At 43.2% G+C, this 24647-nt stretch overlaps 1 protein-coding gene across 5 annotated transcripts in view; it reads right to left on the bottom strand.

Annotated features, from left to right (window-relative positions):
* USP34 (ubiquitin specific peptidase 34) overlaps nt 1–23044 on the bottom strand; it is a 341601-nt gene extending 318557 nt beyond the window's left edge. For all 5 annotated transcript variants that reach the window (XM_085890368.1, XM_085890370.1, XM_085890369.1 and 2 more), the window contains exons 1-2: nt 22691–23044; nt 756–840 (exon numbers count right to left, since the gene is read on the bottom strand). In XM_085890368.1, the coding sequence (XP_085746494.1) occupies nt 756–840; nt 22691–22733 (128 nt within the window). In that variant the 5' untranslated portion in view covers nt 22734–23044. The remainder of the gene's footprint in view (nt 1–755; nt 841–22690) is intronic.
* Between the last annotated feature and the right edge of the window lie 1603 nt (nt 23045–24647).

Here is a 24647-nt window from a genome sequence, read left to right as displayed (position 1 = left end):
TATATATATATATATATACACATACACATACACATACACATACACATACACATACACATACACATACACATACACATACACATACACACACACACACACACACACACGTATGTATGTATATACACAGTCCTCACCAGCCAGGCAAAAAAAAGACAGGCGCACAATCATTTTGCAAATGCAAATGTTACCAAAACAAGATAAACTATAGTCCATAGCATCCATGTTCCTCTTCCCTGCCTACCCACTCCCCAGCAAGATTACCTCAATCTCTCCCACTACCATTCCCAAATTTGCCATTACAAGGTGTAAAATGTGAAAAAAAAAATGCAAATCCTTCATTGGTTCATAATTAAAGGCACATTGCTAATCTTTAAAAAAATATACAACACCATATCAGGTGAAGTTAACCATTTCATAATTGTAAGGTAAAGCTCAAAGCGAAGCTAGATTAGGGAAACGGAATAAGAAAAGGAGGGTTTTAGAGTAGGGATGGGGGGAAGAAATGAATATTCACCCACTTTAGTGAGTGCTTGATCAATAAGAATGAAATTTATGAGCATTTGGTGTGTATTGATGATAATCCATGCAATAAGAACATTGACCTTAAAGAAGAGGAAGGTGAGGGGAGATCCGAGAAGGACTCGGCCAGGTTCAGTCGGCATTGGATTGTGATTTCTCGCTCAGTGGCCGACAAAGCGAAACATACCCCACAAAACGCAACAAAAGCTGTAACAGGAAGACAGCAACAAAACTACCTCTGAGTCCACATGTTGATGTAGTTAAACAGCTTCATAACTTCCTCTTTACTCAGTGAAGATGAATCCTCATTCTCCACTTCCCCTGAAACAGAATAAACACAAGCAAAGGAAAATCGATGTCATTCAAAGTTTATGTCATTTAGAATGCAAAATTACATTCTCATTAATGCTGCAATGAGAGTTTATAAACTCTTTTCAAATGCTACTCTTCCTGTTATAGCAATGGACTAAGGTTAGAAGAATTAACCCTGCCACCCAAGATGAAATGGGAGACTTTCACCAAGGAGGTGGGATGTGAAAATGGGGGGGGGGGGGGGGGAAAGTGCGCTATATTAGTGGAGGTGGAAATCTTCAATAAAAGCAAGGAACAATACAAAATGAACGAGATATCGAAAATAAAACGTAATGTGGATTGGGCATGAAGGCATTATGCTCTTTTTGCAAGTTTGTGGAACTGCTTTCCTGAGACGGTTGAATCCCACTCATCCCTCCAGGATTTCAAAAGCAGGCGGTGCACTACCTTCTCATGTCATCGCCGATCTCTATTGCGATCTTTTCTGCCATCATAAACCCTGCCAAGTACCACAACCAATCCCAAGCCTCTTACGTGCAGAATTTTTTTGTTCCTGCATTGTCTAAGACTCAATCATGGAGGAGCTGAAACACAAATCAAGCACACATGCAGACAAGTATACAAGACAACACCCTACGATTGACTTCAGACAAACACAGCCACTGGGCCATCTTTATGATGTCGCTTTTCTTTCTGCACTCAATGGGGCAAATATATATATATATATATATACATATATATATATATATATATATATATATATATATATATATATATATATATATATATATATATATATATATATATATATATATCTCTTCTTCTTCTGCTTTCGGCTGCTCCCGTTCGGGGTTGCCACAGCGGATCATCCGTATGATCCGCATAGTGATTTGGCACATGTTTTACGCCGGATGCCCTTCCTGACACAACCCTGGTCGCCTCTTTCGACACAGGGATATGGTACACCTATTTAACCGGGGTATACACCGGGCCCAGTACACTGGTACTCACTTCGCCGACCTCGGAAGGATGACAGGCTGAGTCAACCCCCTGGTGTATTAATTCAGTGTCCCAACGGGGCTTGAACTCAGGACCTTTTGGATCCTAAGCCGCTGCCCTAACCACTGCACCAACACCAGGCTCATATATATATATATATATATATATATATATATATATATATATATATATATATATATATATATATATAGATAGTGTATACCTCAGTTAAAATAGGTGTACCATATCCCTGTGTCGTAAGAGGCGACCAGGTTTTGTGTCAGGAAGGGCATCCGGCGTAAAACATGTGCCAAATCACTATGCGGATCATACGGATGATCTGCTGTGGCGACCCCTAACGGGAGCAGCTGAAAGAAGAAGAAGAAATACATATATATATATATATATATATATATATATATATATATATTGTTGTTTTTTTTAAGAGAAATCATGTGACATGACGGGGAGATCTGTCGATCATGACGGGGAGATGGGTTTTTTTGTATTTGGCCTTCCCAAAACAATTTCGAGTCCAAGTTTCTGTCAAAGGTGGAGGTGGGGGAGATGGTTATTTTTAACCCTTTAATTCTGAACAGGTAATTATTCACAAGCCTTCTGAAAAGTCAATCCCCCCCCCCCCCATTGAAAAGTTAATCAGTGGAAAAACATCCGTACTCATCATCACCACGAAAGTGACATTGCACAATCACCATGACACTGACGGATCCTTCGTTGTCGGAAATGAAGACCTTTGTTAAGAGATGAATAGTCCAAAATGAAACCATTCGATGTAGCTAACTTTCTTAAAGTGGGGTATACCTGTACTGCTAAACTGCAGGTTAATCTTCAGATTCACGTTCAATTGAAATCGAGTTGTTCCACGATCATAAACTGACGTTTGTGGCCAGGCAGACAAGTGAACTCATTACTTAACCCACTTTTTGCTTTGTGTGTGCGGAATAAAAAACAAAGAGGAAATGCACAGATTACATAGATGAAATCTTTAAAAAAAACTTGGACAATCAAGGTGACATGAAATCGAAATTAATCTTATTGCTTCACACAATTTTAAAAGCCAGTCAGGCTTCACAGGTCACAAAGTCACATCCAGAGTTGTGGAAACGAACATTTCCTTCCCAAACTACTTGGTCAATCCGTGCACACTTTTGCTGCCACTTTCGACTGTTTTTTGTACTTTAGACAATTTTTCATCATTTGGTGCTAAGAGGTTTAAATCATCCATGTTCGTAGATGTGTTATCTTTCCTATTTCTTTGGATGTTCTTTTATTGGATATTAGGGTGCATCCGTGTCCTTGTTTGTTGATGAGGTTACTCAGTGGATCCCAGAGCCAGACAAAACAAGGTGGAAAGACTGTCTCCCTGGAAGATCCCACACCATATCTTCACATCTGGTATTTCGATCTTTCCTTCCGTGTGCTGTCATATCAATATGGTATTCCAGAGCGCCATTGCTTTTCCAATCAGTTTGATTATTTTGGGATTGATTTTGTACATTTGCATGCATTTTATCATACACAAATGTGGGACAGTGTCGAAAGCTTTTTTTATAGTCTATCGAAGCAATGGACAATTGGGTTCTTCGCGTTTTGCAATTCTCAAGTATGGCCTTGTGCAGTAGTAGGTGGTCAATTGTTACATAACAACCGCTCTTACATCCCTTTTGTTCTGCCTCCAACGCTCCTTTTTGTGTTAGGTGATGGTACATAATTTCTGTGATGGTTCCTGTTGGAAGTTTTATGTTGTTGGTAGACATGTTACTGGCCGGTATTTGTGAGGAAGTTAGGTTTCTTCTGATTTTGGGATGCAAAAGTTGTTTCCTTCTTTGGGCCACTCATGCCTTTTCCTCTTGGTTCAGTTTGTTAAATGTCCTGGCGTAGCAATTGTGGAGAGCATCAAGTTGTTTGAGTAGGAAATTTAGAATTCCATATTTAATGACTATGGTTAACCATCTTTAAATTGCCACTCTTACAGTTAAATGTTGAAAATTATGTAAAAAAGAAATAAAAATAAACTACTCAATCGTTCAATACATATTGCATAAACATCAAGATCATCCCTCAATTACTTACAGATGATAGACAATCACTATAGGTTGGCATCAATGGGGAGGAGGAAATGCCCCACTGAGTGTGATGAGAAAGGCGGGGCCATTGTTGCGCAGTCGCTGATACCCAGAGTGCCCTGGGAAATGATGGCACTTCCCTGAAGCTCAGTGGCTGTGTTCATCTCATCTAATGGTCTTGTGTTGTGTCTCGTGTATTTGTCTGTACATCCATGTGTGTGAGATGTGAGGTGTGTTTGGGGGGGGGTGGAGGGAGGGGGAGGGGGAGGGGGAGGGGAGGGGGAGGGGAGGGGAGGGGGAGGAGAGGGGGAGGGGGAGGGGAGGGGCAGCTCCACTGCAAGCCTTCGACCTTTTTAAGAAAAAAAAAATTTTTAAGGGAAGATGACGGCCTGCTGTACATTAAGAATTCCTCTCATTTTCTATGCAGCACATAACTGTGGGTAAAGCCTGGTATGGCTCCATGGTTAAGGTTGCTGGCTTTAAGATCTTAGGGTCTTGAGTTTGAGGCTCTATCATTCCATTAAACAACACCAAGAAGGTTGACTTAGCCTGTCATCCTTCTGAGGTCAGTAAAATGAGTACCAGCTTACAGGGGGCACTGCATCAGCGGCACAGCTGTGCTCCCATCAATGGTGCAACCAGCAGCCACAGGCTGCATGTGAAATAATAAAAGCTGTGGGTAGCATCATTTTCTGGGGGTACAGCTGTGCTGATAATGTAGCACACCTTGTCGGTTAGATCAAAAATTTGGAATTTTTTTTTGGTGCTGACGATAGCTCCCCTAACTCTTCGTGAAGGACACCGTGGGATCTTTAACGTCCACCAACTAATGCCGGCCGACGCAATGCCAATTTAACCTCCATCCGAGGCATGACACACACATTGATGAATCGCCTGGTCTACAATTTCATAAACAGTTTAAGATTTAGCTTTCATAGTACACATATCTATTCCTGATACCACCCAAAAGGTGGGGGACCTAGAGTATCAGCTCATTGTTTATGTTAAATCACCTTCTCTCATTGCACTAAACTTATTCCTATCTGCTGAGCCCATGACTGCCTTCCTATAACTCATTCCTGTAAAGTATTGTCTTCCACTTTGTAAAACATATTCGCTTTCTACTTTGCCCTCTCCCATTCTTCACATTCAGTCCCAATCAAATTATTTAGGAAAATAAACAAAACATATAAATGTTGCTTCTTTTATTTTTTAAACCTTCATTCATTCATTCATTCTCTTACATATTTGAGTGACCTGGGGTTGTGCCATGGCCCCAAGTAACTGGTGCTGACAACCACAGCAAAACCTTCATTTCATCCACATCTCTGCCATTTCATATTCTCCCACCATGCTCACTCACATCTCCCTTCTCCCTTTGGAGGCAGTTTCTAAATAAACCCATTCACAACAATCAATCAGAAAATTACAATGCAGCATTCCTACAAGTACTTATTAACTCAACTCTTCACTCCGGCGGTGATGTATGCATTGCCTTTTCTGTCTTCAGTTATCCAAGGTTCATAGAGGGGCTTGTACACATCACATGCAGAACAGACGTTAAGAAGCATCAGTGTACTTTTTTATATGAATTACAAGGACATTAGTAGACAAGAATGGACAAACACATATGGTGTACAAGATTTAAACCTGGGTTACCCAGATAAAAAGATTAAAATGGGGACAATTAACAGGATAACGCGGTAGACAGTCGATTGTAGTAAATACACATGAGTTTCCCCTTCCCTCTGAACAACGTCTGACCCGCTCCCATCCCTACCTGATTACCGCAACGCTCGCCCACATCTCCATACCTGCCCACCTTGTGACCACCACTCCCTTCAGCCCACCACATCCTCACCAAGCTACACACCATCAACCATATTTCAATAACATCAGAGGCCTCCACATCAACCTAACGTACCTCTACACAGATCTCCACATCCCCAGAATGGATGGCGTCTGCAATCAGAAATCTTTCACAGGACGTGCTGGAATTGCTGGTCCCCCTGGATGGGGATTCCTTTGACAGAAGCAATGCTTATTCTGGTAGTTGTGTTGTAATCCATCAGAATAGCTCTTCCTTCTCTAACACAACTGCCCCCCCCCTCCCCAATCAATCTCCAAAGGGAATATTTTTAAATACATGTTCCTCTCCACAGCAATGTCCTGCTTGTGGTATAAAGTTAATTGCCGACCAAACTATGATGAAACTGCGTATGACACTCAGCAAACTTTGATTCCTTACAATTCCCCAATCTCAGCTCCCTAATCTGTGACCATTCCATCAGCATTCATGTTCGTCCTCCAACCACTGCTCATTGTGCTGCAGACAAGTCTACTTGTGACACTTCAGCCATTCCCAATTTATTGGAACCCAACCAACTTTTCCTCCAATTGCTCCAACTCCCTCCAACTCCCCGTTGTCTCCTTCAACCTAAACTTTACTACTCTTTCTCAGATGATTTCCTCTTGAAAGAAGGTTGGAGACGCCACCGCGTCGGGTGATCTTCCATGTGTGCAACCTAAACGCCACCGTGTCTGTTAGTATAATTAGCAGGGTACCCGCCCCACGGGTGATCTTCTTCCATGTGTGAAACAGGTTTTTCTGACATGTCCCTTAATTTAGGCCAGGTATCAGCAACAGACCACCGCCTCGATCGCTCCTGAAAATAAAAATAACCTGGGTCACGGGCGTGGATAGGTGCGCTACTCACACCTCACCACACTTCGCTGCATAGGCATCTTTGACCATACCTGCTTTCTCCAGGAGTGAGGGAAGGGGAGGGGGGATAGCGGATCAGGGTTTGTGGGGGGGGGAGATGGGGTCTATAGTGCTGGGTGGGATGTTGGCCAAATATATTTTGTGCCCTGACTGAATATATATTGTAAATCAGAAGTCAGAACCCAACATGTATAAATAAAAAGGAACAGAGCACAAATTTATATTTATTTTTTAATTATCAGTGAGAGCTGGAAGGTAAGGTCACCACAAATGTATCAAAGACTAGAATGGCAATTCGAACTGCCAGTCGAACAGAGCAGACGTGCCCCCAATACACCACTTCCCTTGGGCTTCCGACCAGGTTTTTACATTTTACATTTTATTTTGCCCATATCTCGATCTCGATTAATCAAGTCAAAGTTACAAAAAAAATTAGCACTGATGAATACAGGTAAGTCACAAATGTGTTTCTTCAATATATATATATATATATATATATATATATATATATATATATATATATATATATATATATATATATATATATATATATATATATATATATATATATATATATATATATATATATATATATACACTAGCGGGCTGTGCTTACATGTGTAAGCACATGAACCGTTGTCTCAGGTCGTTCACCTGCATCTGATTTTTCATTTATTAATTTTCATTTAGGGATGTTTTCCGATGGTTCTGTGATTTTTCCTAGTGTATCGGCTTCAATGTCCGTCGGCACACAAAATTACCTTGCTTCCCCATTGTCTCGGGTCACTAACCTGCATTTTTTTTCATTTAAAAAAAAAAAAAATCTATTTATATTTTCAATCATGGATGTTGTCTGACAATTCTGTGATTTTTTTTTCCAGTGAACTGACTTTGATGTCCATCAGCAAACAAAATTTCAGCTTTCTACATCACCCAGAAGGTACCGATCTTTAATATCAGCCAGTGAGTGAATCAGTGGTGAGAAAGAGCTTTACACATTAGGTACATCTCAACGTGGCAGAATTTGTTGAAGAAATTTGAAGGAGAAGAAGAAAACTTAGCCCAGGGGGAGAGCATACATGGACACGTGGGTGACCCGAGGATCAGTTATTTTATCAGTCTTTGTATAGACAGTCCTTGATCCCTTGTCAAAGGGCTGTTTGGGGGGGGGGGGCATGCATTGGCTAAGCTGTATTTGTCCTGTGTAATGCCTCCCCCTAGCCCTCCTCTCTTACTTTCAATCTTTCTTCCTTCACACCATCGTTCTGTTCAATCCCTCTGTTACTTTCAATCACCCCTCCATTACCCAATGGCCTGTTTCAACGGTCCACCAATAATCTCCCCTCCATCAAACATCCTTTCAACAGTCTCTCCTTCACCCCATCAGGCTTACCTTCAATCACACGGCCGTTCAGTCATTCTTCGGTCATGCCGAATTACTTTCCGTTTTCCATCCATCCGCAAATTACTTAATAACCCATGGGGTGCTCTCACATGCATGTTTGTGTCGCATCTCACATGCATGTTCATGACGCTTGGTGCTCGTCGTGGCTGATGAGGTGTTGTGCTTCTCGCGGGCGTGGTACAGTGTGGAACAGTGCGAGTGAGCATTGTGCGTGCGCGGGGAGGAGACTGGGGGCTCTCGCTGTGGCTTTTGGTGCATGGAGGGCGGGGCAGGGGCTTTGTTGAAAGCTCCCTCAGAATGGCGTGGCAATTGCTACAAGTGACGTCAGGCACCTGCCCACATCGGCTGTATACCAATGGGAGGGGAAGAAGGCTTGTGGGGGGAGAGAAAAGAGCTGATGTGATGAAGAGGCCGAAAGGGGAGAGAAACGAACGAGACAGGTTCGCGCGAGCAGGGACGATAAGCGAAAAGCTCAGAAAGCAGAAAGGCTGAGAGAAGTAAAAGCACAAAGTAGAAGAGAAGACTCATGAGGGATAGGAACAAAAGCATGCAAGGGTAAAGGAAGGAAGGTTTAACGAGCAGTTGGTGTTGAGCTTCTGTGGAGAAAGAACACTCCTTCCACGAGCGTCGTCCTGCCCTCGTGATCCTGTCAGCCACGAAGGACGAGGAGTGTGAACGGCGGTAACTCATTGACGGGGGCCTGAGGAGGAAGAATCTGAGGCAGAGGGCGAGTCACACATCCAGCTCGCATATCTGGGACACCGGAGAAGACTCGCCTCCTGGGTCTGGGCACCTCAGGGACGTGGCGGCGTATCCCCATCGCATCACTGCCACTGCCCATCTTCCCCATCCATTTTCCTCCATATTCTCTTGCATATTTGTGTGAGGTGAGGGAGAGAAGGAAAGACTGATTTCCTTTTCTCTATACTTTACTTTTACTTTATTTTCAAGTCCTTCTTGTATTATTCTTCACTCTTGAGTGAATGATGGCCAAGTCTTTTGTGTAAGATTGAAGAAGACTATGTGTTATGATTAAATGTACTCCGACGTGCCTTTTTGCATTCTTACTTAAAAATACTTGCTATTAAATGATTGCTTGCAATAAACAATTGTTATTTTTGTCATTTCCACTTTGTATCGGTTGTCTTTTCCTTTATTGGTCTAATGCAGTGCACAAATAAGTTTAGAAGGGATGTTCTACCCCAACAATTTGCTTCGTTAGCCAGCGCACACTCACTATAACACTCGGCAGTAATCAGAGTGTGTGGTGAGGGCACGTCACCCCAATTAGCCGACCGTCCACAGGCAAGTTGTCATGCGAAGTAGTGTAACACTGCCTGGATTGGCCGTGCCAATCGGCATTTGTGGTTGCCTAAGGGGTTGTCACACCTTGACGTTTTTGCCAGCGTATGGCAAGGTATCAAAATGTATGTAAAACGCTGGTGTACGCTGAACTATTGATGCTTTTTTAAGTTTTGGGCGTATAATAACATGTTAGACGTATGCATAACGTATTAGTAACGTACACAGAACGTTTCAATCACATATAGAGAACTTATACCAATGAATGCTGAGCGTGTTGTCGGCGTTCACAACCTATGCCCAACGATAGTCTAACTTATGCATAGCGTGGCAGCGTATTGCCGACGATCACGTGGCGAAGGCTATTCATAGGCTGCAGCTCGATGATTCAAATCATAACCCCGCACTAGAAATCATAGTGTGAAACCGCTGTCACACCTTGACATTTTAGCCAGTGTATGCCGACGTATGAAAAATTTGCCGAACCAAGCTGGCACACGTCGAATACGTTATGGGTAAGTTTTGTATACGTTAAGAGCACGCTGGCATACGTCGTAGTACGCTGGCATACGTCGTCATACGCCGAGTATGTCGAGAAATTTTCAGCATGTTGAAAATTTCTCGACGTACTCGGCGTATGACACACGTTCCGCATACGCTGGCCATAAGTTGTAGACACGTTACGCGATCGTTGACACACGTTACTCATAAGTCGAAACACGTCGAGGTAATGGTTAGCGTCAGTGTTCCTGACTCCCTGGTTTTTATTTTTATTTTTTCTTCGGTATGACGGTGATGTTGACACTTCGATTTCTCGTGCTGTTATGACTTAAATCGTTGAGCGGCAGCCTATTAATTATATTATATTATAACCACACCAGAAATCGAAGTGTCAACATCACCGTCACACCAAAGAAAAGAAAAAAAACAAACAAAAAAAAAAACCAGGGAGTCTGGAACACTGACGCTAACCATTACCTTGACGTGTTTCGACTTATGAGCAACGTACAAGTAACGCGTGTCGACGTGTGTCAACGATCGCGTAACGTGCCTACAACACGTTACCCATAGGTTAGAAATAAGTTTTGGGTACGCTAAACATTACCTCGACGTGTTTCGACTTATGAGTAACTTACAAGTAACATGCCTACAACTTATGGCAACTAACAGCGTAACGTGCCTACAACTTATGGCAAGCGTTATGCGGAACGTGCGAGTCATACGCTGGCATACGTCAAAAAATTTCAAGCATGGAAAATTCGTCTAACAGCTCGGCGTACTACAACGTATGCCAGCATACTACGACGTATGTCAGCGTACTACGGCATATGCCAGCGTGCTCTTAACGTATACAAACTTACCCATAACGTATTTGACGTGTGCCAGCGTTTTAGCCAAATTTTTCATACGTCAGGCATACGCTGGCTAAATCGTCAAGGTGTGACAGGGCCTTCAGCAAACTGCCGGTGCACGGAGTTATCTGTCTGTGCCCAGCAGCCTCAGGACTGGGCATTCGGGAGGGACCCAAGTGCTTCCCCTCAGGCAAACCTCGAACCTGTGACAATATATACATTTAATATATATCTCAACATGGTGGAATTTGTTGAAGGAAATTTGAAGAAGAAGAAGACATCTTGGTCACAAATATATATTTGCTCCATCATAAGATATCTATAGGTAAATCACAAATATATTTCTTAGGTTATTATATATGTGTGTGTGTGTATATATATATATATATATATATTGTTGCAGTTTTGGAAATTCACAAAACACCATTCAGGTTCCCCGAAGATCAGTTATTACAATAAGTAAGTGTTTCAGGTTAGGATTCCCCCACCGATGTGTAAAGCGAATTATTCGTGTGCCGGGCTGTGAATCTTTGAGGTAGTGTTATTCTTTTCTATCTTTTATTTTAACAACATCTACAAAAACCCGATCATCCCCAAAGAACAGGAACGCCATCATCTCCAAACAAACATCATAAAGCAATCACCTCCTCCTCGACAGCCGCAAAATGCCGTTGGTTGCGAGCCAGCAGCACAACAGTGAAGCCACATCACACCGTCCGTGTGCAAACAGCCGCGAAGCGGCCGATTTGCATATTCGGATCAAAAAGACGTCTTCCCCCGAAATCACCCTGTGACATAAGAGGTGGGGTTTCCCGCAGGGGTGAAGGTTGAAGGTCGAAAGGGGGTGGAGCCAGTCTCGGTTAAAGGTTCAGGGAACGGCTCCCCCCCCCCACCCCGGGCTATAAAAAGGGCGAAGTGAATCGCCAGAGCCAGTTGGAGTTGGAGTTGGAGTCTTGGCGTTGTCAGTCGCCAAAAGCAGTCGTCGTTGGGAGACGGGAGAAGTCGCCAGGGGCAGTCGTCGGTGGAGAGTCGTCAGCCGGAGACAGAGCGCGTCGAACAGCTGGAGTCGAGCAAGCTACGTCACGGTCCGAGGAGACTGCCATGAGTCGGTCGAGTGACGCTGAGGAGTGAGCAGGTCCTGAAAGAGCATCAACTCTAAGAGAGCAAGGCCCGTTCGCTCCTCGGCAGCGTCGTCGGCCAGACCCGATTGACCAGGCCACAGGGAAGGCCAAGCAACCAAGGAGAGCCGCCCGCCAAGCTGCTCAAGCGACTGGCACGTGTTGCGACGCCCCAGGTGGGACAGAGACACAGGGGTCGCCGACCCAAAGACCCTCGAGCCGTCACTAGGGGCGGCCAGGTAACCTGCGCGGCCTCTCGGAGCCCTCAGTCAACCAGGCTCCCGAGTTTGAAATAAAGGCTCGTGAGCCCTTTTCTTTTCCTGAGTTTTTGTATGAAAGTCTGTGGCGCCTTGTCTGAATAAGTGGAACTGATTAAGTGCATGACTGTACATTATTGAATACATCGGATGTCGGCTTTTGCTCGCGTCTTGTCCCCTATCCCCCCATTGACTGCTTATGCCATGTGCCTGTGTAAATAAATGCCCCATTGTTTGAATGTCAATCTGCTCGTTGCGTCACTTTCCTACCATTGACTGCCACGATGCGTTCGGGAATTCGCTGGCAAATTAAGGACGATAAACGTGACAATTTGGTCCGACGGAACTTGGTGATTTAAAACCGCTCGGCAAAACGCACACGGGACGAGCGCGCTTAGCGGCTCGTTCCGTACAAGTCTCCCGCGAGGTATAAATTCTCGGTATTTCTGTCTGCGTGGATAATTAGGTATATCAAGATTCGACAATTGACCCTATACCACGCGGACAGGATATTGACAAGTTTATGGTGCATTAAGGCACCCGTAGCGGGTTTTCGGGGTTATCCGGAAGGCTACGACTGAATTCCGGTCTTCGGCGGGCGCGCGACTGCGTTTGGGCTGAAGCGGTCATGCGTGGCCGTCCGAACCATGTAATTCGTAACAATATCTATATATATATATATATATATATATATATATATATATATATATATATATATATATATATATATATATATATATATATATGGCAAGCAGTTTCTATATCTATATAGCCTGGTGTTGGCGCAGTGGTTAGGGCAGCGGCTTGGGATCCAAAAGGTCCTGAGTTCAAGCCCCGTTGGGCCACTGAATTAATACACCAGGGGGTTGACTCAGCCTGTCATCCTTCCGAGGTTGGCAAAATGAGTACCAGTGTACTGGGCCGATGTACACCCCGGTTAAAATAGGTGTACCATATCCCTGTGTCGTAAGAGGCGACTAGGGTTGCGTCAGGAAGGGCATCCGGCGTAAAACATGTGCCAAATCACTATGCGGATCATACGGATGATCCGCTGTGGCGACCCCTTACGGGAGCAGCCGAAAAAAGAAGAAGAAGATATATATATATATATATATATATATATATATATATATATATATATATATATAATATAGTTTCAGATTTTAGAATCCGGTCTGATGAATGCATCCATACATCCAGGTCCTCAGACAGTTATTTCCTTAAATGCATGTTCAGATTAGCCCCATCCCCACATCTCATGGGTTCTTAAATGTGATGCATTGAGAAGGGTAAAGGATAGATCCCCTCTCTTATGGGAAGCTTCTTTTTTTTTCCTTTACAACAGACACATTCACACACATTTCTTTCACAAGCTCTGAAGCCCACCATCATTTTTCCTCAGCAGCATTCTTTCGCGAGCTCTGACGCCCACCTTTTTTAAGAGCGTACGGGTCATCATGGTAACCGTGCCTCAGTGGGGTGGGGTGAGCTTGTGGCGGACGGCACCCCGTAGAGACGCCCCGAAGATATAAAAAGACATTCTGTGAGGAGAGACGTTCTGAGAGGAAAAGGCGAAAGAGGGACGTTCTGAAGCGAGAGAGACGTTCTGTGAGGAGAGACGTTCTGTGAGGAGAGACGTTCTGTGAGGAGAGGAAAAGGCGAAAGAGGGACGTTCTGAAGCGAGAGAGACGTTTTGAGAGTGGGGAAAAAAGCAAAAGCGATATGTTCTGAAGAGAAAGAGATACGTTCTGAGATAATAAAAAAAGCATGAACGAAAGAGGTACGAGAGTGAAGCGAGCAAGAAGCGGGTGTAGGCGCGCAAAAGAGGAGAAGGAAGCGTATGTGTGGGTGTCTGGCCAGCGCCAACAGCGAGATGGTTCGTCCTGCCCAGAGTTTCGGTAAGCGAGCATGTGGACTGGCGTTCAAGGCTGCCCCGCGAGATGCTGTATGACAAAGCTGGGTGCTGGCGACGGACGTGACCCGCACGCACGCATTTCAGAACGTTTTTGCTTCACGGTCGACTTTCTGGTGAGCAAGACAATTTTCTCCCACTCCCCTCCCCCTGAATGATCCGTTGGGTACCCTTGTCTGTGTTTAGCTGCAAGTCAACCCCCGTTAAACTTCTGCTCTTTGTCTCTTTCCTGGCATTTTGACTGATTTTGCTTTGAAATTCATTCTTTATTTAACTCAACAAATAAAAAGTTATTTTTATTAATTTCTTTTATTATTAATAAATTATTTGTCCATTTCCAACCTGTCCATGTTTGTCCTTTCCTTCTATTGGTCGAGCATTGTTCGAACCGAGATAGACTGGGAGGAAATTACCACAGATTTGACCAAAAAATAAAAATAAAAAAAAATCGCCAGCACGCACCAGCGGTTAAAAGGCTCGGCCGCCCTATTTAAAATCCAATCAGATCTCTCTCTATCAAGTGCAGCCTGTGGCTGCTGGTTGCATCATTGGTTGGGACGTGGCTATGCCGCCGATTCAGAGTCCCCCTTACCAGTACACTGGTACTCATTTCGCCGACCTCAGAAGGTTGATAGGATGAGTCAACCCCCTGGTGTATTAATTCAGTGGCCAACGGGGATTAAACTCACGACCCTAGGATCCCAAGCCACCACCCTAACCACTAAGCAAACGCCAGGCTTATCTAATAAGATAATATTGGTGCTTTGCCGAGGGTGTGCTACCCGCTCAGGTAACCATGTGACCTCTAGTTAAGGGACATTTTCACAAAAGCGGGTCAGGTAACGGTAAAGAACAAACTCAAAAATCAACTTTCTATGATATTCTCGAAATAGTGCTTGAACCCCTTATAAAGCCTAGAAAAATGTTCTAATGATGTCAGCAACGCAGGATCACCATAAGGGCCTCTGCACTGACTAGGCAATATATGCTTGATAAAAATTCTCGGACAGTCTTTACCGTTACCTGACCCGCTTTTGTGAAAATGTCCCTTAAACGGAATAATTAGATGGCGGACACTGGAACTCGTGGTTGACTGGGTGGCGTTTGTCGTTTTAAAACAACCCTCCGTACCATAACGTTAATTGTGAGCGGTGGCCCCAGGTCCGGCTCTTCCGAGGACAACCGGGGATTAATCCTCCTGAGTAACAAGCTGGTGTCTCAGTACCAGTCACCGCAACAATATATATATATATATATATATATATATATATATATATATATATATATATATATATATATATATATATATATATGTACAAATACACACAAATACATGTTTTTTTTGTATTTTTTTTTTTTTTACATGAACATATACATACACACAATGTGGCAGAATTGGAAAAAGAAAATTTGAAGAAAAAGAAGAAGAATAAGCAGACGTTTTACAAGATTATGAAGCAAAAACATGCATACTGCTTTCGTGGTTGTATACTACACCATGGTTATATAGTTTGGATAATTACCTCTGCCACCTGAGGTGGACAGAGGTTATGTTTTCACCCTTGTCTGTTTGCCTGAGTGGAATAGTAGAATTTCAAAAGTGATTTTTTACCAAAGTAACAAAATAGCAGGGCCAAAAGCGACATATAGGGCCAAAAGCGACATATAGCAGAATATCGCAAAAAGTTGTGGAAGCATTTTGCCAAAACTTGGTGGATGAGTTGGGTCGGTGACAAGAACAAGATAATTAGATTTTGTTTAATGTCCAGATGCAGATCCAGCGTATCAGTGGTATACAAAATATAAATTGTTCAGCCTGGTGGAGGTAATCCACAACAGAGGATTTTGGTGCAAGGTTTTCTCAGTGAGTGCAGGTAAGATTATTCCATGACAATTCTGATAAATTGATTTACTGTCCTGAGATTTCAAAATTTAAGTGCACAAAATTAAGTTTATAAATGATAGCATTATAATTTTCAAGTTATATTGTAACTTATAAGATAAAAAAAAATAATAGATCCAAGGAGAACACATGAGTGAAGAGGAAGAAGAGGAGGTTTTCGCAGCTTGTGTAGGTAAGATTGTTCCGTGATAACTGATATACTGTGATTTTAGAATTAAGTTTGTAAATGATAACATTATAATTTACAAGTAATATCGTAGGTTTATAACTTACAAGACAAAATATGATCGAAGGAGAACACACGAGCAAAGAGGAAGAGGAGATTCAAGAGCACCCAGAACGAAAAAAAAAATATATATATATATATATATATATATATATATATATATATATATATATATATATATATGGAGCGGCTTGCGAGTGTCTAATCTGGAGCAGACAATCTGAGAGAGTGCTTACAGAGGAGTAAGATGCAGACTAAGCCTAGAGGTGCTTGGGAAAGCAGATGAGCACGCTCAAAGCTGACATTATATTTTCCATGAGTACCAAACCATTTCTGCTGATACTCATTGGAGAACCAAATGAAAAATCATTGTGTGAACCCCTGCTTATTATCCATACATTCTATTATGTCACATACCTTGCCATTATCCATAGCTTTATTGATTCATGATTGATTATTACGATATTCTAAGCCTGGTGTTGGCTTATTGTTTAGGGTGTCAGCTTGGGATCCTGGGGGTCCTGAGTTCAAGCCCCGTCGGCCGCTGAATTAACACACCAGGGGGTTGACTCAGCCTGTCATTCTTCCGAAGTCAGCGAAATGAGTATCAGTGTGTCCTGGTAGAGGGGCACTGCATCAGCGACAGTCACACTTCCAAGAAATGATAGCTACCACGGCAGCTAAGCTGCCATACACAAGAAGAAGATTACGATATTTAAACGACCAATTTTGTGCACATTCAGGCTAATTTGTGTCAATGAAGATGAATATTAAAAAAAAAATTCAAACTGTATTCCCGATGGCTAATCGATCATATGTATGAAGTTTCGCATCAATCTGTGAAGCGGTTCGAGAGGAATATTTTTTTTATGTTTTTATTTTAAATCCAATATGTCTGCAAAGATCACGTGATCGATGACGTCATGAATTTAATTATTCGCTCACATTGGATCGTAGATAAGATACATGAAATTAAACATTTTTTGGATTTACAAGGATTTTCATTCAACAAATTATGGCTGGAATTTCACTTCACTGATGACATCATCGTTATCTCCCTATATACCTCATGGAGAGTTGACGTCATCTGTCAAGTTGCAATTTGTTTTCGTTGAACGGTTTCAGAGACATGTCCAATTTTTTTCCTTTAATCCAACATGTGTGCCATACCATGTGACCGACGACGTCAAAGTTATCAATAAAATATTCTCCATGGTGAGTCCATCCTACGTTGAAAGTTTCGCATCGATCGGAAAAGGGGTTGCAGAGAAAGAAAGAATTGAAGCGAAAATATATAGACGTGGACACACATGACAGACAGGGGGTGTTACAATAGTCTCGAAACCCCATCGGGGTGAGACGAATAAAATATATAGTCATATATCAATGAAACATCTGTTCCTTTACTCCTGAGGGATTTATTAACAATGGACATTGTTCAAGCCAAAGTTAAATGCCTCCCTGGAATGCTACTCAAGCCAAAAGCATCAGTACTTTACATCTCAAGGTTTGTTAGTCTACTCTGTCGACTCCTCTTTTCATGTCAGAGAACCACCTCCCAATGTCACGGAAAATTGCCAGTGTGACTACATCTCATTAAACTACATCGCAGGCAGGTCGGTGGTCTCTCTGTCTTCTACCACCTCCTTTCTGGTCTTGCACCCTCTGCTGCTTCCAAACTTTGTTGTCACACCCACCCTCCCAGGTTTCTCCAGGACACACAAGGTCCACCAGCAATCCACTACTGGTGAAACTCCCGAAACCCAGAACGCACATTTCCCTTCCTCTTTTTGCTGCATTTCATTCAGCTTGTTCACCCCTATGTGGCCTTCTCCACCGCCCCTTGATCTCACCTTGACTTTGCTGTTGGTCTTTCTCCTTTTCCATTTTGTTCACTTCCATTCTGCTCTAGATTCAAAAAAAAATGCTCACCTCCACTAATTGGTTCCTCTTCTTTCACCCCCCTCCCCCCCCCGCATGTGGAACCAACTTCCACATTCTCTTCAATCTCATTCTTCCCTCAAAGTCTTCAAGACAGCTGTTCAACACCATCTCAGATCATTCCCCACCCAAAACCATGAACTTTTCTACACCCATTAACCTGCCCAAAACCCACCTCTTTCCAAATTTCCAGTTTTTCCTTCTTGAGAGTTAGCTTATATATTAATCTTGTCCACCCCATGCATCCTTCCCTACCCCTTATTTTCCCCACATCCCTTATTTCTCCAAGTCTCCCTCTATTTTGCCTCTCAACCCTTCTGTTGGTGTGCTTTCTCCCACTCTTTCAAATGTTCCTTTTGTTCTGTTACGTCCTGATCCATTCTATGTTCTAGCTTCTCCATGAGCCTTGACTTTGTATACTAATTTTTTTTTAAATGAATAAATAAATTTAAAAAAAAACTGACTAAACTTCAGATCAATCATCAGCAAGAAAATAAAATTGGTCATTACAGCAAACGTTATTGTTTCAAATAATCAGTTTGGCCTCTGACCTGTTATTTTTCATCTTGGAGATGCTGCTTCTTCTCCATCAGCACTGGAAGGATGCCTTCAATCTCAAATGAGGTCATGGCTGGCTTACTGGCTTACTAAGCATCTCTCGTGCATTCGAGAGTCTCGGCAATCTGCTCTGTTTCCCAAACTGTAAACTAAAGGTATTCAAGGTCCCTTCTGGGAGTACCTATCACATGAATAAATATCATCAAATTCTGTCTTTACCAGAATTTCATTCGACTTGGGTTGCAGCAGGTCTAGTTTATCGAAAACCCTCTTCTTCTCGTCAGAAAAATGTGCCATCTGTTTTTATTGATGCAGGTGCACAGCCTTACATGCATATTCAACTGGCGGTTTCAGTGCAAGTCAAATCGATGAACTACTTCTGAGCCCCACCGGCCTTCCATCCATCCATTGGGACCATACTCTGTGCAGAGCGTTAGTGCGACCTAAGCAGTCTCCTTGGCTATTGGGCACAATCCTGGACGGGTCGCCGCTCCGACACAGGATACCAGCAAGCTGGCACTAATTTTACTGACCTCGGAAGGATGACATGCACAGTCAACCCCACCTGGTATTAATTAAACAGCCAAGTGGGATTTGAACTCATGATCCTAGGATCACAAGCACACCACCTTAACCATTAAGCCAACACCAGGGATGGGGGGGGGAGGGTGGGGGGAAAGTGGGGGGAGTGGGACGTGAGGACGGGGATGGGGGTGAGGGGTTAAAGGACTCTAGGCATGGGTAAATTTGACTTCCTTTTATTTCCTTCTCCTTCTCACTCAATTTTTTTGGCAAACAGGAGATGGGTATGTAATGTAGATTTATACCAACAGATCCAAAGTACCACATCAATAGATGTTTTCAACTAATGAAAGTTGACATAAACCACCAAAGCAATGACATCTCGAAGGAAGGCAAGTAAACATGCAAAACTCAGGTAGCATTGTTAAACTTTCTGTTGAAGACAGGGAATCAAAAAGTACCCACGCCCACATTTGTTAGAGCTACAACAATGCTATTGCTCACCTCAAATTTATATGCGATGATGTGATGTGCATGTGGGAATCGGCCCTTCAGTGAAACTTTAAAAATAAAACGAAAACTAGAGAGTTCATAGAATACCTTATTGCTCTCTTACAATCTTTTGTCTACCGGATTACCGCAACCCACGTTACAGTGCCACATTGCAGTCACCCTGTACAATCTTGAGAAACAAGGACATGGGTGGGGGATGCAAGCAGCAAATTTGATTGGTCGTGATGACATAAAATGCCATATTTTTTTCTCCAAGTACTGCTAAACAGAAATGTTTTGAAAGTGCCAAAAAGGAAGTTTGTGCTCTGTGTGGTTCAAGTATAAAATTCAATTGAAACTTTATTAAGATTTTTTTTAAATGGTGTAAAAATCTTTTCAGAAGTTTACTGCAGTTGATGCAGTAAACCACCTTTTACACCACCTTATTTAACATATTGCATCATTTCTTCGTGCCAGTTGCTTGGGTTCCTTATGACGTCGCTAAAACCTAAATTTATGACGTTCAATTTTATTTGACTGCCAGATAGGCAGACAGAGTTTAAAAAAAAAATTTTTTTTTAAATCTCACCCTTCGGTGGCGTACAACCGCGACAAATTCAGAGCCAAAGTCGTGCTAAACTACAGGTTCGTCTTCCAATTAGTGTTCAAAATATAACATTCAATTGAAATTAAGTTGTTCCTCGATCATAAACTGACGTTTGTGGACAGACAGGCAAAGTGAAACGATGGATTAAACCCCACTTTTCACTTCGCATGTGCAGGGTAATAAAATGTCTCTTCTTGAAGATACTTGCGATGATCAGTACCCCGTACCTTACACTTATCCCTCCTATAGTGGGTGCTCGAAGTACGAGACGGTAGAGCGAATTGGGCATAAGGATGGAAGCCCAATGTACTCGTGGCCACATAAAGGGAATGCTTGTAGGATGTACTCCTTCAGTAAGGATGGGTTAACCTGTAGCTCAGAGAAATATAGAGTTGCATTCACTCGTGGCACTGGGGGATTTTTCTCCACCCACCGTGGGTGATGTCTGAGCCTTATTAGGACAAAGGAAAATATCCTCGCTCGTGCCTTCTCTATCACGAACACAAACTAGTGCAACATTACCGTCACCGTTCAGGTATCTATTCTTTCAAAACCACATTTGTAACACAGAAGGTTCACAATAACAATGCAAAGTGAGGCAAACTTCATAAATTCCTGAGTAAGAAGTTTCCTTGGAGTTCGCTGTTCAATTTTTTTTCAAACCTCAGCCATTGTTGCCTCAAAATTGCACCTGAGAAACTGAATCACAGTGATTAGTGCTCAAGAAGTAGGAACAAGGAAGGATACCTTGGAAAACGGAGAGTGCCCTTACTGCAACGGAAACAATTTTTCACAGGACGACGAGAACGTTTTTGCAAACTCGAGTATCAAAAATAAATAACGACAGACGTTTCACTTGAGGGGGTGCCATGTGGGTAAACGTTACAAGCCTCGATCATTTCGACAGAAGAGGGACAAGGATGGATAATGCAATCAAAATGACCAGATTATTTAGAGAAATTGTGCTGAAAAAGAATGCCGTTAAGATGGCAATAAAAAATAAAAAAAAATTGTTCCTTTGGCCTAAATAATAAGTTGTGGACGTAAAAAAAAAGGCAAACACTTTGATTATATCTAAAATTTTAAAATAGAGGCAAAGAACGCAAGTAGAATTTGGATCCTTTGTCCACATGTTCCACTCCACCCGAGTGGGGATGCATTGACCTTCGATCCTCCACCATCTTGCTCTTTCCTCAACCAAAGTGTAACGTACAAATAAAGATGCACCATGACAATGATAAGCAGATTAATTTAATTCTGTGAGGAATGAAATGTTGCGTTTTCATTTCAAGCGATCAAATAAATAACCTTCGACTCACATGATGCATAAGTGAAAGGGAGGGGGAAGGTGGGGGAGGCTGGGGGCGGGAGTCGACAGCTAAATATTCCCCTCATTGCTGAAAGTGGGCGAGAGGATAAAGGGTGACTGCCAATGTTTCCTGATTATGAAAGTTGCTAACTGGGTAACTAATCACCAACAGCAAGTAAAAAAAGGGGGGGGGGTGATGGCAAGTGGCTAGTTACCCATCTCTCTCAATAGAAGGCAGGGTGGGAGAGTGGGCAATTACCCACCACGAGAGATGGATTAGGGAGAAAAATCGAGCAGTAGGGGTGGAGGGGAGAGGATAAAAATCTCAACTTTGGGGGGGTGAGGGGAGCGAGATTATGCATCCACCAATTCCTCTGGATTGGGGGGAGGGATTTGGCAGCTATCATCCCTTCACGATTGGGGGGGGTGGGTGGGGGAGGTTTGGGCAGTGACCCATCCTCCAGATAGAAGTAGGCAACTGCCCACCTCTCCAAGTGGAGGTGGAAAGGGGGGAGGGAGTGGGCAACTGCCCACCTCTCCAAGTGGAGGTGGAAAGGGGGGGGAGTGGGCAACTGCCCACCTCTCCAGAGGGAGGGCAGGAGGAGAGTGGGCAACTGCCCACCCCTCCAGGGGGAGGGCAGGAGGGAGGGAAGTGGGCAATTACCCACCTCTCCACAGGGAGGGCAGGAGGAGAGTGGGCAACCACCCACCTCCACAGAGGGAGGGCAGTGAACACAAATCAATCTCCCCATATTGGGGGTGGGGAGGACAGTCCCCAGTCTCTACATAGGGGTTGTGGGTGTGAAGCCGTCCGTCCTTCAGGATGGCGGGAGCGATGGAGGTGGGGGTGGGGGTGGGGGTGGGGGTGGGGGTGGGGGTTGTGAGTGCGCAGCCGCCCCTCTTCATTTGAAAGAAAGAAAGAAGCCTCGTCTGCGATTCCCCATTTCCCGGGAGTTTTGTGAACCCCGTTCAGGGTGTAATGAAATGGTTGACCTCGCGGGACGATGTTGTGTTCGACGTCGAATGTACAGTGAAATTAAAGGTTACAAGATGCAAGAACAAAAGCGACAGAGCGAGACAGTAATAAAGAGTGTAAGAGACTGATAATGTTGCGGGTGCAGAAGACAATAATGATCGCACTCACTCGTTTGAAGAACATCCAACAATTCGCCGCACGGTTCACACATCTTGGCAGCACCGGGTCAACGTACCGACGACACAACTGCCTGTTGCAGCGACTCTCCTTGAAACTCCCAACGCTCGGCTCGGTTCTTTTTTTTTTCCCCCGCACGAATCCTCTTCAAACCCTGGATCTTGTCCTCACTCCGAATGATTAGCCAAGCAGGCCGCGTCGCTTCATCATCTCCGCCATCCTTCCGATGTTCAATGCCGGATCGACTCGGCACGATTCGGCTTCAATCGGAGCCTTTCGGTTTTTCTCGGATCGCTTCGGCCCAAACCGGTATGATTCGGCTAAACTCGTAATCCTTCGGTTGTATTCGCAAAGCAAAAAAAAAAACAAAAAAAACAATATTATTTCCGGTTCCGGAACGGAGGCGTTTTGCCCCCAACGTCTGTGTTTAGGCGAGATATCTACAAAAGAATCACAATTCCCACCTTTATGTGTGTGCTCTGTTCAGATCTGTGTGTAATATCGAGAGAAGTTTGAAGATCTGCGAGAATTTGCTCGAGTCGAATTAAGCGGTTTATAGGTAGCGTGAACGTTGTTCGCAAGTTGTCAGCTTTCCTCAGTGATTAGATTTTTTTTTTCCGAGAAGACAGATTATCGCGATACTTCCTTCATCATTCGTGTTAAAACGCCCCGAATTGAAATTAATCTTCCACTTTTAAACACTTCTCCGATTGTTTTACATATACAGTACAGTATTGACTTCCTTCAACACCTGCCGCTGTGGATCTCTGTCGACCTCGAGGACATAAGGACATTAAAACAACAACAACAACAACCTAATATTTTTTTATTTTTTTAAATTATTATTATTATTATTATTTTTTAATTACCGCATTGCAGGACCTTCCCATCAAAACCATTCCCATATCTTATGCACAGTATCTGGGTGGGTTGATTCAGCCCGTCATCCTTCCGAGGTCGGTAGAATGAGTACCAGCTTTACTGGTAACATCGTAACAGGGGGCACTGCATCAGCGGCACAGTCACGCTTCAAGAAATGATGCAACCAGCAGCAATAACAAACGTGTACCATACTATCACCCATCCACACGCAAGCTGCCTGCAAGTCCCGTCAATATCCCTTTATACTCCTCTATCTCCATCACAATTCCAGCAACCTGTCTAATTCCAATTTAAACTTGTCTCCTGTTTCTGCAGCCACTACCTTTCCAGGGAGGACATTCCACGCATGAACTACTCTCTGAGTGAAAGAGCCTTGTTGTACTGCCGTCTTAACTCTCCCCTCCTTTATTCGCAGGACTCAGGTTATGTCTTCTGGTCCCGTCGCTGCCTATTCTGCTGAAAAGCCATCTATCTATATACCCTTCGTTATCTTAACAAGCTCAAATGAGCTAAGACCCCCGTCCTCTTAATGATGACGTCATAACAACGAATATGACGTCATTGTGATGTCTCAGGTTTGCCATAAATTATCCGTGCTAATGCCCGGCTTGATTCCCACAAATAAAATTCAAACAGCTTGCCTAGTTTCGGAGAAAATGGTATAGGCGATTTCCATTAGCGGCGATATTATGACGTCAACTTTTTTTCTCGGAAGAATTTCCAAAATCGTAAATGGTTGCTGCCTGCGCGTGGGCTTTCTGCATATACATGGCAAGTTTCACGAAGATCCGATGAAAACTCTGGGTTGTGAAACAAAAAATGTCAAAAAATAGGAATGACGTCATAAAAATTGATATGATGTCGTAGTGACGTATCATATGTGCGGTAATTCATCTCTGCTAATGCCCTGTTCGATTCCCGCAAACAGAATTCAAAAAGCTTGCCTAGTTTCGGAGATAATTTTTTCGGCGATTTCCATTAGTGGAGATATTTTGACGTCATAACTTTTTTTCTCGGAGGAATTTTCAAAATCGGAGATGGTTACCGTCTGTGCAGGGTATTTTTA

Source organism: Eptatretus burgeri, chromosome 7 (genome assembly GCF_056783735.1).
Source record: "Eptatretus burgeri isolate ZD-2024b chromosome 7, Ebu_testis_v1, whole genome shotgun sequence".
Taxonomy (NCBI): Eukaryota; Metazoa; Chordata; class Myxini; order Myxiniformes; family Myxinidae; genus Eptatretus; species Eptatretus burgeri.
This window is presented reverse-complemented; position numbering and strand designations above follow the sequence as displayed.